The 14,932-nt window shown below is 48.0% G+C and overlaps 2 protein-coding genes across 2 annotated transcripts; one reads left to right on the top strand and one right to left on the bottom strand.

The window, feature by feature from the left end:
• The first annotated feature begins 2,415 nt into the window (after positions 1–2,415).
• Positions 2,416–4,206, top strand: B0T23DRAFT_5939 (autophagy protein Apg5-domain-containing protein). The gene is made up of 4 exons (XM_062841516.1): positions 2,416–3,245; positions 3,325–3,412; positions 3,504–3,710; positions 3,788–4,206. The coding sequence occupies exons 1-4, from the start codon at positions 2,637–2,639 to the stop codon at positions 3,976–3,978; spliced, it is 1,095 nt and encodes a 364-aa protein (XP_062696635.1). The 5' UTR covers positions 2,416–2,636; the 3' UTR covers positions 3,979–4,206.
• Positions 4,207–5,318: 1,112 nt separating this feature from the next.
• Positions 5,319–9,692, bottom strand: B0T23DRAFT_5922 (uncharacterized protein). The gene is made up of 6 exons (XM_062841514.1): positions 8,648–9,692; positions 8,447–8,556; positions 6,922–8,388; positions 6,754–6,870; positions 6,067–6,696; positions 5,319–6,007 (listed from the first exon to the last, which is right to left on the bottom strand). The coding sequence occupies exons 1-6, from the start codon at positions 9,413–9,415 to the stop codon at positions 5,548–5,550; spliced, it is 3,552 nt and encodes a 1,183-aa protein (XP_062696634.1). The 5' UTR covers positions 9,416–9,692; the 3' UTR covers positions 5,319–5,547.
• Between the last annotated feature and the right edge of the window lie 5,240 nt (positions 9,693–14,932).

Below are 14,932 nucleotides of genomic sequence, written 5' to 3'. Positions count from 1 at the left end.
CATCGATGAGATGATTGTGTGGAATGAGAGTATGTAAGACGGAGAGGATTGGTGGACCATTGAAGATGTTGATGAACTGATCCAGACTGGCATCTACAAAGGCAAAGGCAGCTCCTCGCAACTCTTTGGCTCAGTTCTCGGTCTTCGTATTCAGAATCCGAATTCCCCATAAGAAGCGGAAGGATAGGGTGCAAACTCAAAAGTGAGTGGGAGGGCATTTCGAAATCTCCGTCAGTTGTACTCCGTGATCTTCGAACATTACCTCGTACGGAGTACATGTGGATTTCCGTGAAGGGGTCGGTACTAACTATGTACTAACGATGAACTACAAGCGGTAAACTCTCCACCAACGAACGAAGCCCGTCGTCGTCGTTGTCGTCGTTTATTTGTAGCTGAGAGCACTATTTACTATTTAGCGCACCGTCCAATAGTGTTACGAACTATCTGAATGGTACGTGCCTGAAACCTAGGCCAGCTGGGTACGACCCGCTTACAGTTTTACAAACTAGTCTCGGCAAGGTCTCCCCGAACCAAACATGTAGCAAGCATGACTTGCGGAATGCGAAGTACATATGTAGGCAATCTTCGGACCTTCTAGAAATAGAACATCAATGAGCGGAGGAAAAGGATCTGGATTCACTCGATCAAGTCAGGTCATTTTCCTGCACGCTTGCGCTTGACGCACGCTTGGTGCCTGTCCTGTCGGTCGGTTGGCCCTGTCAACAACTCTGTCACACCATGTGGTTTTCTCGGCACGGTCGGGTACGGAGCCTAATGAGGCAGTCGGTTGCGATGTTACAGCGGGAATAATGGCGTGGTTTGATAAAGGCTGTCGGGGGAGAGATAGGACAGTGTTAAAACCCCAAACTAGTGTCGTTTGGGTGAAGATGCTTAAATAGTTCCGAGAACCGGAGGAGGTCTTCACACGGTTCTGTGACGATTCTCGAAAGAATTCCCAAGAAAGAGGTTTTCCCGCGAGTCTCCCGGAGTTCGTGCTTTCATCGGAAGTAGTGCCAAGTGGAACCGAGGATCTGGATACGCTAGTGTAAAGAGCGCGGGTTGTAGCAATGGTAGTGGTAGTGGTAGTGGTGGTGGTGGTGGTGATGGTTGACGATATCCCTCTTCAGCCCACAGTCATTTGCAGGACCATCCTGCCCGTGCGCTTTTCTTCTTCTTGTAATCGTACCACATTGATCTTTAGGCTTCACAGGAGATGGGAAAATCGACCACAGTTCAGCTTCTTAGGCTTCCAAAGAGGCGTCGTTCGCTTCGCGCTAAAACTGTCCCGTCGCTGCAAGTTCTACAGTGTCGGAAGCATCTACTATATAAGCGAGAGACGCCCAACGATCACGGGATCCTGGAAGGTTTGGAAAATTCGCAAGGTGGGCGCTCTAGAACAAAAGGGAAACGAACCATCAGGCCATTTCGACTATCAAACTGTCAATTAAGAGGCTTGCTTTTGCCAGTCAACTGGGACCCAAGGCGGAAGGTTTATGTACCTCAGAAAAAGCGATTGGTAGATGGGTTCCCATAGGGGGACTGAAACGTGCTCGCCACCATCCTGTCCCATCCATCCTCCCGGGTCGTTGTGGTCGACTGCTACGCTGGTGAGGACAACTTTCGCGGCTGGCTGGAGCAAGGGCAAGCTCCTTGCATAGTGGTTAACAGCACACAGTGAATATTCATATAACCGACTTCGTTCTCGGAACCAAAGGCAGCGTACAGTATGAGTTCCCTTGAGCTTGAAGTCCGGCCGCATCGCGTCGTGACATGCATCATGTAAAGGCAGGTCAGCTGCAGACTTGCAGTGGACATCAAACGCGGGCCAGGAGCATTATGCGCTAGGTTGGGGGAGAAGGAAAGATACCGGTACAGGTACCTTACGAGCGTCGGTACTCGGAACCTTGATGTCGGGGTCCACTCCTTCGCCCCGTTCGGTTCTTCGGTTCCGTTGCTAACAATTATCGCTGACGGGTTGAGCTTCCAACTCGCTGTAAGCCACTGTCACTAACATCACCACCATGCCATGGCAACGGAGACACACCTAGGTAAGCTCCGAAACCTCACAGACTTACAATGTGATATTAAGTACGGGAACCAAACAAAATTGATTTTAGACTTTGTCGCAAACATGACTTGCCGCAATATGTGTGTATTCAGACTTGGTCGTCTCTATCCAAGGCAGTCACGATGACGGGATGCACCACTGTACCTATCACCTGCCATACCCCACTGTAGCTACCCGCTAACAACTCACCGTCATCTGAACTTCAACGTCACCTCAACCACCCGCCTCACTTCACGAAACAAAGACGAGGAAGAAGCAAAGAAACAGGAATACCATCACTACAGCCATCGATAACCAACTTGCTTCTGACCGGCTGGACTTTACTGTATGAAACAGTAACAGCCCCCGCCAATCTCGTTGATCAGCAAACCTCCTCCCTGCAAAAGCAAGGCCCCAAACATCGCGACCCTCGCCGCCACCGCAGCCAAGACAAGAGGACATCGCACATCCCACTCCGTGCCACCCACCTGTCCACCGGTCCGGCAGCTGTCAACCGGTCAGGTCAGGTTAGCCTCAGCCCAGCAGTAGACTCGGCCGGTCCCTGAGGTAGCTAGCCTGCACGGTGGGCATGGCGTCCCCCAACCCCTACTCCTATTCCCCACAGCTTCCGCAACGGGAAGAGTCCCCCTACCAAGAAGACCAGTACCAATCATCTCCTTCGTTCCGCTCTACTCCGTTCCGATCCTCACGAGGGACCGGAGCCGGAGCCGGAATCGGTCTCGGCTTGAGTTCGGGCTTCATTTCGAGTCTCCGGGGTGGAGCCGGAGGGCCAGCCGAACCAAGATCCGGAGACGGCAGCCACGATGACCTCCCCCAAAGATCATCATCATCATCCACCGTAATCCCCTCCCTACCCCCCAAACCAAAACCAACCTCCATCCCCGAAACCCTCTGGTCCTTACAAATCCCTCTCCACATCACACACCAGTCACATCCCAAGACGCCCTACATCTGCTCGGTGCCGCGCTTCAGCTACCTCGCTTTGCTGCTGCCACGGTTGACCGCCTACTACGGTACTCCGTGCTCGAGTTTCCACCATGAGGAAGTCCATCTCCGTAACTTTGCGGTCGGGTTACTGGTGGATCTATACCAGCCGAGTGAGCTGCCATGGAGGTTGACGGTTGCTGATGGGATGGAGTGGGATATTTGTGACACCTTTATGAATAGTGCCAAGGAGGTGAGTTTGTTTGGTTCTTTGTGAAAAGTAAAAACTTTATAGGGATATGGCCGGTGTTGACAAGAATGTTTATGCTTAGGCGGATTTCATCCGAAATGGAAATGCAAAACGGATCATGGGCCTGAGTAAGGAGCATACCACAGCGTTATGGAATGCTGTGCAGGATAGTATGTTTACTCCTCCTCCTCCCCCCCTCCTTCTTTTTTTTTCTGCTCTTCCTCCCAAGAGGGAGGAGGAAATACTAACTTACGGAACTAGATGACTACCAAGCCTTCACAAAAGTCAACACCCACCTGCTCAACGCTCCCATAGCCCTCAAAAACGTTCCCATACGGATCTACATCCCTTCCTCACCACCACCACCTTCACCAGACCAGCAACAACCCCAAAGACCCGGCGGCTCCAGCTCCTCCGGCTCTTACCGCGTGATGCAAACCCTCGTTCCTCCACGGGGTTCAAACAACCGTAGGTTTTTCGCGATTTCCGCCCCTATTCGACGTGCTTTGATCCACCCCCGACTAACTCCCGAAATCGAAACACAGGAACACCCCAAACCCTAGGACAAGCCCTCAAGTCCCTGCTCCCTGCCCTCTTCCCTAGCAGCCGGGACCCCGTCCTAGCAAATGTCATTTTGCACGGAGCTCCCGTGCCTTTTAGTGCGCCGCTCGAGGAGTTGATGAGGGACGCGGCGTATCCGGATGGGTGGCTTTGTTTGATTGTTGTTTTGTTGTGAGCATGTGAGCAGAGGTTACTATGAGAGAGAGGTGTTAATGGGTTATGAAGCTTGAAAAAAGAGGAACGAATAGATGGGGCAGAGAGATTGTGGGTAAGAAGGATGAATGGATGAGGTTATAAGTTGACTTGGTCATTGGCGTTTATGAAGTATCATTACGCACGGTATTATATCAATAGGTGATGCAAAAAAACCGTGATGGTATTTGATGAACACTAGGTAGCAATCATGATAGCATGGCATGGCATGGCATGGCACGCTTGATGCTTGCTTAGGGCATTAATGCAAATGGAACCCTTACGGTTGAGTTGAGTAGAGATGGGGGAATGACATCAACTACGTACAATAAGTCGCCCATCAACAATAGTAATAACACCCAGATTATGCAGTGGTATAATTAATCCAAGTTAGTTTTGATTGTTGGCTGGTATTGTGATTTCCTCCTCCCGATGCTACCTAGTATTCCCATGTTCCTTCGCGCACGCCACCAGTTATTTTGACACTGTTCAACAGGATGGATAATAAATACAAGAAAAGAAAAAGAAGGAAAGTAAAAAGTACGGTACATAATTGTAAGTAGGTAAATAGACAAGTCGGGAAAAAAAAAAACCAAATTCTTGACAGATACACACGATAATAAGTACCTAAAAAAAAAAAAAAAAAAAAAAAAATGCAGACATGCAGCGTACAAACATTTCACACATACAGGTAGAAGATAGATGGACAAGACAGACAAAGTGGTATATCCTCCGTGGACCCCCATTTTTTGTGCTCCCCCTCCTCTCCCTTGATAACGATACCTATGCAGATGCTAGAGACAGGTCGGTTGATGTTGTTTGTTGTTGTGGGTGTTTTATAATGTGAGCAATGTGTGTGTGTTTGATTTGTTTGGCGGTTGTTGTTTGCGGTAGACGACAGAAGAGGGTCGGACCGGCTGTATGTAGTAGGGAGTGTTTGACGGGGTCGACGAGTAGTAGTTGTGCGTGGGTTGTTTCGGAAAACACTCTCTTTTGGTCGGTCGGTGTGAAGGAGTGAGTTGTCATAGAGACGATGTAATGTAGGAGGCGTTTGAGTTGAAAGGTATGTAGTAAGATGTCAAGACTGAGTGACATTGTTTGATTGGTATGGGTATCTGATGAGGATAGATGGGCGGTTGGTAGGTAGTAGGGATGTGAGGTTGACAGATAGGTAGGTAATTGACAACGCCAAAGCAGTGTGGTAGATATGCTCTTTCCTTCTCTCTCTCTCTCCTCCTCTCTCAAAATATGCTGATGCAAGTATGATTATGCAGCGCCCGTGTGTATACCATGGTGCATCCTGAGTATGAGTTGATGTGTATCCGCTTCGATATCCGAGGGAAAAGGACAGTGTCATGTCCACTTCATCCTACATGCTAACCAACATCGCCTAATAACCCTTCGATTGTTACGCTCACTCGCAAAGACCTCTATCCTTCTCTTTCTGTTCGTACATAAGTGAAATTATAACTTTCGGACCAAGCGTCGTAAAAGTCCTTCACAATATCCAAAATGCCAAAACACATATTGTGGTCGAGATGCAAAATCTCTCTCAAAGGGGATGTGTGTGTTGGTGTTGATGAATAGGAGGTAAAGGAGGCATCATGCCATCTGGACCCCCAGGGCCATGCATGTTATGCTGCATTGGCGGTATAGGACTCCTGGGCATCTGCGGTGATGGCCCTGGTGGCCCTAGTGGTGGTGCAGAGTGTGTTGCCGGCCTTGGACCTGAGGGCGGCGGCGGCGGGCCTGGAATTGGTGTGCTCACAAAGGAAGTAACATGGTGGTTATTACCCATCAACATGTCCACACTGTTCGGCTTGTGCCACAACTCGCGCTCCAAGCCCTCGAGAATGCGCATGTCAACGGCCAGTGCGCTAGTTGGTTGGGCGATGATCCGGAAAAAGGCTATGGTCCTCGAGAAGAGCTCCTTAAGTGTCTGCTCGTCAACATGAGGGTGAAGTGTCGGATCCCTGAACACAGCTGCAAGTGTGAGAAGGTTGCCCCATTGACTGCGAATTGAATGTCAGTACTGCATATATCATTGAATTGCTTAAGAAGAGGTACTTACGCATGTGCAGTGCCAAAAATATTAGTGACAACAAACCGCTTATCTGGCAAACCATGAAACGCCCTTGTGCTTTCAATAAGAGCCCGGATTCCCTTCTTTGCATATTCAATAGTATCCTGAGTAATCTCGCCATTTACGCTGTGCATCTGGGTATCGAGAGGAGTCATGGCTTCGCTGGGAGTGCTGGCTGGCATCGGGGATTCGGCTGTCGCCATCTGAGCCATATTCGACTCCAGAATCTGTCGGATGTACGGCCTGTAAGTGATAACTTGGGCTCCCCAGTATTTGGCACGCAATCGGGCGGAAAGAAGGTCTCCAGCTGGCGGATCTTCGTGCGTGAACTTGTACTCGGGAGGGACGAAGCGTAGATCGAGAGATTTCGTGATGACCTCAATGATATTTCCGGGTGGGGTGCCGTTCTGCGCCCGTAGCGATCGCGGATCCTCGGGGTTATAAAGCATTTGATGAATTTGATTCAACGACTTCCGGAGGTATAGTTGTGCAAGGTAGCTTTGCAAGACATGCTCCTCAAAGCCGTGGGTCTTGGCCAGGTTGATGTTGGGATATGGCATAATTTCCTCAAACGCAAGGATGTGCGATTGCGGGAGAGGAAGCTCGGCCACGATGTCACTATAGTGTACGTGTTAGCCTATTCCCCTTCATCAAATCCTCACGATGTTTGCCTACCTCTCAAGCTGCAGACACGTCCAAAAGGCAAAGACGATCTGGTTATCCGACTTCTCTTTAACAGCATTGATATTGAACGGATGGTTTTCTTGAAGTTTTTTCAGCCGATCCAAACTCCTGTACTCGGGTTAGCACTCAGTCAAGAAAGAGAAGCAGAAGTTGACTTACGGTCTCATCTTAATCTGCAGAGCCCAACCAGCCTCCTTGATATAGGCATAGCTCTCCATGACTCTTCCCAACTGCCCATGATACAGACCTGCCAAGATGTATGCGTGAATGTGCCGCAAGCTCGTTCCCGCCAGCTGTCCTCCCAAGATATCTGTCGCGTATGCGAAATAGTCCAGGCCGGGAATCACATCCATGTTCCGTTTGAGCGATCCTACCCTCATAGCAGGCGCGCCGCCTCCCTGGAACGACTGCCGCCTACTAGGACCTGACCTATCTGCGCTATCCTTGGGCGAAGGCAAACCCGCCGAGTGCGATTGTGAACTATACGACGGCGGAGATCCATGTATAGGAGAGGCAGGATAGCCGTTACGTACCATTGGCGACCCATGCGAAGGCTCGCTCACAGGCACGACATCCGGGAGCTTTCTATCCTTGATTAGGCAAATCTTGCCCAGCGCGAGAACCAGCAACACAAGCGCGTTGTTGATGGATCGCTGAAATGTCGGCTTGCCCGACCTGGGTAGCATCGTTGGCGAGTCTGCGCCGTCGGGTACGGGGGAGCGCTTCCTCTTGGCCCCTGTCTCGCCCTGCACGCTCAGCGGGGGCGCTCCAACGAACTTTGCGATTCCAGCACTACCCTTGGGCTTCTTGGTACTTTGCTGAATACCATCCAAAAACAACCGCACCATCGCATGCAGCTCTCTCGGTATTATGAGCGGATGCATATTTTGAATGTTGTCCAGATAGCTCTGCACGTACTTCCAGACGGTTTCCTCCGAAAAGTCCAAGGTTTGGACTCCGACCATGGTAGACCTGTGGTCCATCGGCCCAGGCGAGCCGCTAATTCCACCCCAACAATCCGCAGGCGAAGGCGCTCCCGTTTCCGAGTAGTCATCAATAACTTCCATCATACCCAGGTTGTGGTTGGACTCTCTGTCCATGCGGCTGCTGTCGAGGCCTTCTCCTCTGCCCCATAACCTAAGAAGTCCCCGCCTCTCTTCCTGTCGGATGGGATATTCTTCGACAAACTTGATGTTTTCGGCATCCAAAAAACGTTGCGCTAGGCGCTTTATCGACTTCCACTTGAGCAGAAGGGCAGCTAGCGTCGTATGATTTAGCGGAATGGCGGGCGCTCCAGGTCGTACAAATGGGCCAGGCTCTTGTTCCCTCTCTTCGTCCATAATTTTCGTGATGTTGCGCGCTTCCTGTGTATCTATAGGAGCCTGCGTCCTTGCTGCGTTTTCCGAGCCTCCTGGCGACGACGAGTTGTAGCCATCTTCAATGACTGCTGAGTCAGCAGAGGCCGGACGATCATCATCCGACGACATCATCTCCGGATGCGCTTCCAACGGCGGCGCAACGCGTTCCAACCTCTTCTCGAGTCTCGTGATGCGATGGTTGAACATGCTGAACTCGTTCCTCAGACCCATGAGGTTCTCCAAGATATCGGCCGCGACTTTGTCTTGTCTATATTGTTTGGTCAGCAATGCAACAACCACCCGACAGCCGGTATACAGGTGCTTACTGCTTTGGCACCGCCTCACGGTATTTGCATTCGACCTTCTTTTCCTTACAGCTTTTACAGGGTTTAAGCTCGTCACATTTAGCCTTCAGCTGCCGGCACATATCACAGGCCTATGGGGGAAGTTAGCCTTTTACGTCCATGTCGCAACTCTTGCTGAATCGCAAGTTGCGTGTATATCCTGAAGCCAGAACCCAAACCAACCTGCGATGCTCGCTGCGCCTTGCGCTTTCCTGCCGCTGGGGCAATTTGGATATAGGGAAGGTCGCCATGATGTCCATAGTGAGGGGGGTAGTCGTATGGCTGGCCATGCGCCATGGGCGTTTGAGGGGGGAAACTCGGTTGTCTGTACATATTTTGTTGCGGACCATTGTCATAGCTCATATGGCGTTTGTCGTCAGGGTATCCTTGGTGAGGCAGAGCTGACATCGGGGTCCCTGGTGTCATGCCGTCGGGAGCATGGCCCGTCGAGTTGGGCCTCCGTAGGTGTGGTGGTGTGTTGCTGTCGTCGGCCGGGTCCTGCTTCACCACAACTTCTCTCGGAGGAGGATGGTAGCCAGGGTTGTACTGGTGGTGTGCTGGCGGTGGCTGAGATGAAGGATGGTGTTGTCGGTGGTCTTGCATAGGTGGATATCGGTCGGGCTCATGATGTCGCCGGTCGTCGACGGGGCCTTGCTGCGACGGAGCCGGAGGTGGCGGCGGCGGCGGCGGCGGGTGGGGATGCGAGACAGCAGGCGCGGCGCCGGGATCACCAGGACCTTGGGGTCGTGAGAACGGATGAGGGGAGGTTTGTTGATATTGCGGCGATGGCGTGGGGTGGTTAGGATGATGAGGATGTTGAGTATGCTGTTGACCAGCAGTCGGAGATGGCGTGGGATGTAGAAGCGACACACCGTGGTGCGCACCACCTACTGACCATGATGAGGTAGTTGACAGACGGGGCCGTTTTGGGTCGGGCGGGCCTGGGTCCATGCTGGGTAATATGTATGTGTATCCGTATTACAGATACACCGTTTACGCCAAACAGCAGTAGCCAAAGGGGGAAGATAGTTCAGACGACAGGCGGGAGCAAGCAGTAGCCCAAGCGCATAAGCTGTGGCAACACCATGGAGCTTTCCGAACAACAAGCCCTAGTTTTCCGAACCCAGGAACGGGGCAATGAGGAGGAAGCTAAGACGGAGCTTGCCAGGAGTAGGACCCGTACAGTCGGAGTCCAATGTAAGAGGCGAGAGAGAGGGAAGCAAGCTTCGGCGCTTCAGGGTTCGCGCGCAATCATAAGAAAGCAAGGCCACGGGATGAAGCTTATTGGCCTGGAAGGGGCATGAGAGCCGTGCGGGCGTGGTAGTCCAGCGTAGGTATGTAATCGGGGAAATCTCATATGTGGGTATGGGGGTGAAAAGACTCGGTAACCTGTCGAAGTTTTGGACTCTGGAGGGTGTAGGTAGGTAGGGAGGCACGTAGGCTGAGGGATCCGGGCCGGCGCCGGACAAACGTAACCTAAAGCGAGGGCCCCTAGTGTCTTTGCGTCAAGCCTCCTCTCGGCTCACACCTAGCTTCAGGTCAACGAGGCTCAAGCCAGACAGGCCGCAAACAGTTGGGCAGCAATGAACGAAGGTTGCCTGTTCGAGGGGGGGCTTGCGGGTAGGTGGGGAGCACGGGGAGTCTGGAAAATCCAGAACTCGGTTGAAGGATATGTGTGATGGGGATCAGTGCTGTGGGAGCCCGGCACAGGCAGGGGAACAGGTCGGGGATTCGGATAGGACGATCAGGTGGAACTAGAGATCGATCGATTCTGAAAATTGAGCATTTTTTCAAGTAATTACATCTTTACTGAATTTACCGCTAATTCAATGGTCCGTGCACCCCATACTGAATAATCGATTAGGTACAACTAGGCCATTTCTCAACCATTCAATATATTAACGAACTTCACAAATTCCCAACTTCAACCCCCATCGCCAGCCAGCTTCAACCCCTCAACACCATACCCCCAGTACGAAACAGTCGAAATGAACATATCGTCAATCAGTTCATTCTACGGGATAACCCCGGTCGCACGTACCAAACCGCTACCTACACGTACTACAAATGGACCGATACGTTCAATATCACCCGTTTATACGACTATTTTAATAATAATTATTAATAGTATTGAAATTACTACCTCTACTAATAAGTTGAATACTATAAAAATATACGCAATTACACTATCTCCCTAATAGCCGCGTAAATAAAGAAGGTTGACTAGTACACTACTAAAACTATATTTTTCGATAGCCGACTATTCAATTTATTCAAGTTATCCCCTATACAGACGTTCCTCTATTCTCTCAACCCCTTATATATTCCTCCTAATTCGGCCTCTATTGTAAATAATTAGTTACCCCTTATTTATAATTAAATAAGGGTAAAGATAAAAGAAAAGTATATTGATAGAGTTAATTATATTAATATATTCTTTAATAAGTTAGATAATTACATTAGTAAATAAATTATTAATATATCCTTCTCGATACCTAATAATAGAAATACTTTCTTTTAGTCTAACTATTATATAAATACTACCGAGTATACCTCTATAAATTTCGCCGGTATAGTTTTAAAAATATATAATATAATAACTAATATTACAATTAAAATTAATAACTTTATTACCGATATATATGCTATAACTTGGTGGGTAATATTTAAATTTACAATTAGGCGTTTTAACCGGGTATTTCTAATATTATATAACTCTCACTTACTATAGTTATTAATAAAAGATTTGGTTTTTTTACTATTATTTCGAGTATTAAATTATTAAATCTCTATTATTATAAATTTTTTTCGTATATCGAAATTGCAATTAGCCCGCCTTAAAAAGTTAATAATAATATATTGCAGTAAACTTATTTCTATATTAGCAAAGTAAATTAGAAACTATTAGGGTAATTTCTTAATTCCTTTATTTATACTATTAATTAACTAAACTAGTATAATTACAAAATAGGGTTCATAATATAGATCTCTACAATTAGTATAATATATAAAGCCTATACTCAAGGTATTTGCATAGTAAGCTTGTATAGATAACCACTAATATTAAGAACCCCCCCGTATTCCCTATCCCCCCCCTTAACCCTAATAAGGCGGTCTACTCCCAATTATATTCCCTATACTCCCTATAGTATAATAAAACGAATTAGTTAGAATAGGATTATTATTTAATATTATTAATAGTACTAATTTCTAATATAATTTCGAAATTCTTAAAAGGTTTATAAAACTACTCTATAAAGCCTAATTGATATTAAAAACGGATAGAGCGACTATTAATTATATTATCCCTCGTTGGAATATTATATAAATTACTTAGGAGGCCGACTATATATCCCTCTATAATAATAATTAATATAAATTCAAGCGATTATTTATACTACGACAATAACGATAGTTAACTCCCCTAAACTGGCTTAGCTACCTCTTACACTAAAATACTATATAAGAAGCAGTAGTTAATATTCGTCCCCCCGTCGCCAACCTTATTATTTTAATTTTAAATTTTATTAAATTATATATTTATATTTTGTATAATATTATAGAGGAGCGGTTTGTATAGGATTTCTTATAATTTAGGATTCGCTATAGGATATACGTATTAAATTAGCGTATTTAGGAATATAGAAATATAAATCCTATAAACTTCTAAAATATATTAGTTAAATAAAGTTCAATTATTACCCCCCTTACTGTAAGGGTATTTAGTACGCTAACTAATAGTATACTATACGAATAAGCCTTTTCTACTATAAATTTTCTAGAGAATTCGAAGTATAATTATCTTAATGCTAATAAAATAAATATAATTACGTTCGTCTATATAAATAGAAGGAAGCTTAGAAACCTCTAGCAATCTTTTACCGGGCTTTCTATAATAAATAGGGACAACCTACTATTATAAATCGAGGAGCAGCTATATGAACACATGCAAGACGGCGATCAAGACGATAGGAGGGAGGAGGAGGGAGCCTAATAAAGGTATATAGAATTAGGGAGATAATTATAAAATATAGTATTTGCACTTTGCTCTAGAAGGTTTAGAAATACTAGAATAATAGTAATATCCAGCGCTGGCATTTATCTATAGATTAATTGATTTTATATAAATTACGCGATTTTTACCCTGTCTGGGTAGCCAGTCTGATAGTAAAAAACCGGATTTCAGTCACATGATCAAGTAAAAATGGTAAAAATGGGCATTTTTACATGAAATTTACTATATTTATGGTACTTACCGCTAGTTAGAAATTACGGATCGATCACTAGGTGGAACGAAGGGGGCTTTCTCGCTGGCTGGGGGGTTGTGTAGCCTGTAATGTAAAAGTGTACATACCTAGTGGCTGTACGTGTTTGGTGTTTCTGACCGTAACACCTGGCGTGTGTGCGTGTTCTTTTTTTTTCTTTTCTGGCGTCTTTTTTTTCTCTGTGGTCGGTTTGTCTCGTCGTCGAACCAAGTGACCAGCTTTGGGGGGAGAAAAGAGACGGTCAATCAGCGTTGAGTGCGGAAGAGAAAAGTAAATGGAATTTGCAGCTAGTCCACCCTCATCGCCAATCCGGCAGATTTCAGCCAACAAGCGAGTACCTCTTCTGGTGTGGATCCCCGTAGCTTCTTCTGCTCGACGGGGCAATCAGAAAGAAGCAAACGAGTGGGCCTCGAGCTCTCTCTGGTCCGGGGTCTTGCCTGTTTTCGCGGTTGAGTGCTTGCGCATGTGCCTGGCTTTCACTTTGCTCCTGTCGATGACGGTTGACCAGCGGAATCCTGTCTTTTTAATTTTTTTTTCCCGCTCGTTCTCTTGTCTTTTCCTTTCTCTCTATATCTTCTTGTTCTCTCCTTCATCTTTCATTCGTCTGCCCATCTGCTCCGTTTTGCGGGGAAATCTGGATAAGCGGTGACACCAAGGGGCTGGTCCCCGGACCTGAATCCTAGCAGTTATACCTCAGTACTGTGTAGTTTAATGGTAGGTTCTGACTGGTAAGGCGTCGTCGTGACAGGCCACTGACGCGTGTTGTAGCTTGCGAATGCTGCTATCACACAGTATCAGACAGTCGCGCACCCGGGGACCCTTGATGAGAGAATGCGTACTGGTAATGACTCTGGCGTGTAGCTCTGGGCTGATGATGGAGCTTCCAGACAGCGCGCAAAGATCTATCCCCTATCTTCGTCGTCGTATTCGCAAGTCATCCTCTATCTCGTCGTCTTCTTTTATGCCGCGCAATCCTCCGATGTGCTGAATGAAGGTGATAGTGCAAAGGCCGCGGGTGGGAGCCAGGACGAGTCAAGGTAGGGAGATCACTGTAGATTCGGTACGTTTCGTGTTGTTATGCTGCTGTGCATGCAACTTTTGAGGCCGCGAGGGGTTTCTAGATACCGACCGCTAATTTCACGGCTCGCTAGATGATTGGCGTAGGGCGTTGGAAAAGCCAACAGTTTTAGTATAGTATATCGTGATGTACCTTCTCTCGATACTGTGTTTGCAGAAGCAAGAGGAGGCCGAGTCTCGATGCTAGCGCGCGGCGCGACAACAGAGAGAGGACAGCGTTTCGGCGCAAGTGGCGTCCGAATCCTGATGGTGAAAGAAGCAGTCTCGAAAGGACAACAATCAGATATAAAAACGCGACCGATAAAAGTGACGACGTGCTGGTCCTCCTTGGCGCACGCCCTCCCAGTTCTGTTACGACAGAAGTGCAGAAGTGACAAAGAAACCATTTCCGGGGGGGTCGCGCAGGTCATCACAATGGTGCGTACTCACAACCCATATTGTAGTAACGGGGTGCTGACATTGCATGTACACAGGCAATATCAGATTCCCGAGATACCACTCCCTGAACCTGCTCTACGGAGTAGTAGCCTCATTATCGTCCCACTCTCGGCTACCTGCTAGAATAGCAGCCAGAGACACTGCATCAGAAAGATCTCTCTTCTCAACATCTGAGATGCCTGAGTTAACTTATTATCAACCGAGATGACAATTGTGACTCGTTCTGACGGCTGACAGAGGGCTGCTGTCCAACGATCGGCAAGGCGCAACGGGTGGTGGTGGTGGTGGTGGTGGTGATGGTGGTAACATCCGTCCCCGTAGACCTGGTGTGGGATAGGTGCCAGAGTGAGCTCAAGTGACTGAGGTGGGGTTCGTGAGGTTGCATGTCTCCTCCTTCATCTGCGTCACGACATGATAGTGGTAAACTTGCCGGACCAGGAGAGGGCGGGAGGAGAGTGAAAATGGTCGCCCTCTCCGCCATCCCTCCAACATCTTCCAGTATCTGTTGCTGATGGACAGGGGCTGATGGGGATCCCGTACCGCGCCGCGACGACATGTGTACCCCGTACGCAGTGCTCTGTACAGCACCATATGAGAGGACGCAGTCGATACGACGTCTGAATAGTACCCGGTACAGCACAGCACATGCATGTACGATGCCGGTCTCGCTTTCAGCATTGGCATGCCG

The sequence above is a fragment of the Neurospora hispaniola genome, assembly GCF_033458365.1.
Source record: "Neurospora hispaniola strain FGSC 10403 chromosome Unknown B0T23scaffold_1, whole genome shotgun sequence".
Classification (NCBI taxonomy): domain Eukaryota; kingdom Fungi; phylum Ascomycota; class Sordariomycetes; order Sordariales; family Sordariaceae; genus Neurospora; species Neurospora hispaniola.
The sequence above is the reverse complement of the archived record's forward strand: the minus strand, read 5'-3'. Positions and strand labels throughout refer to the sequence as shown.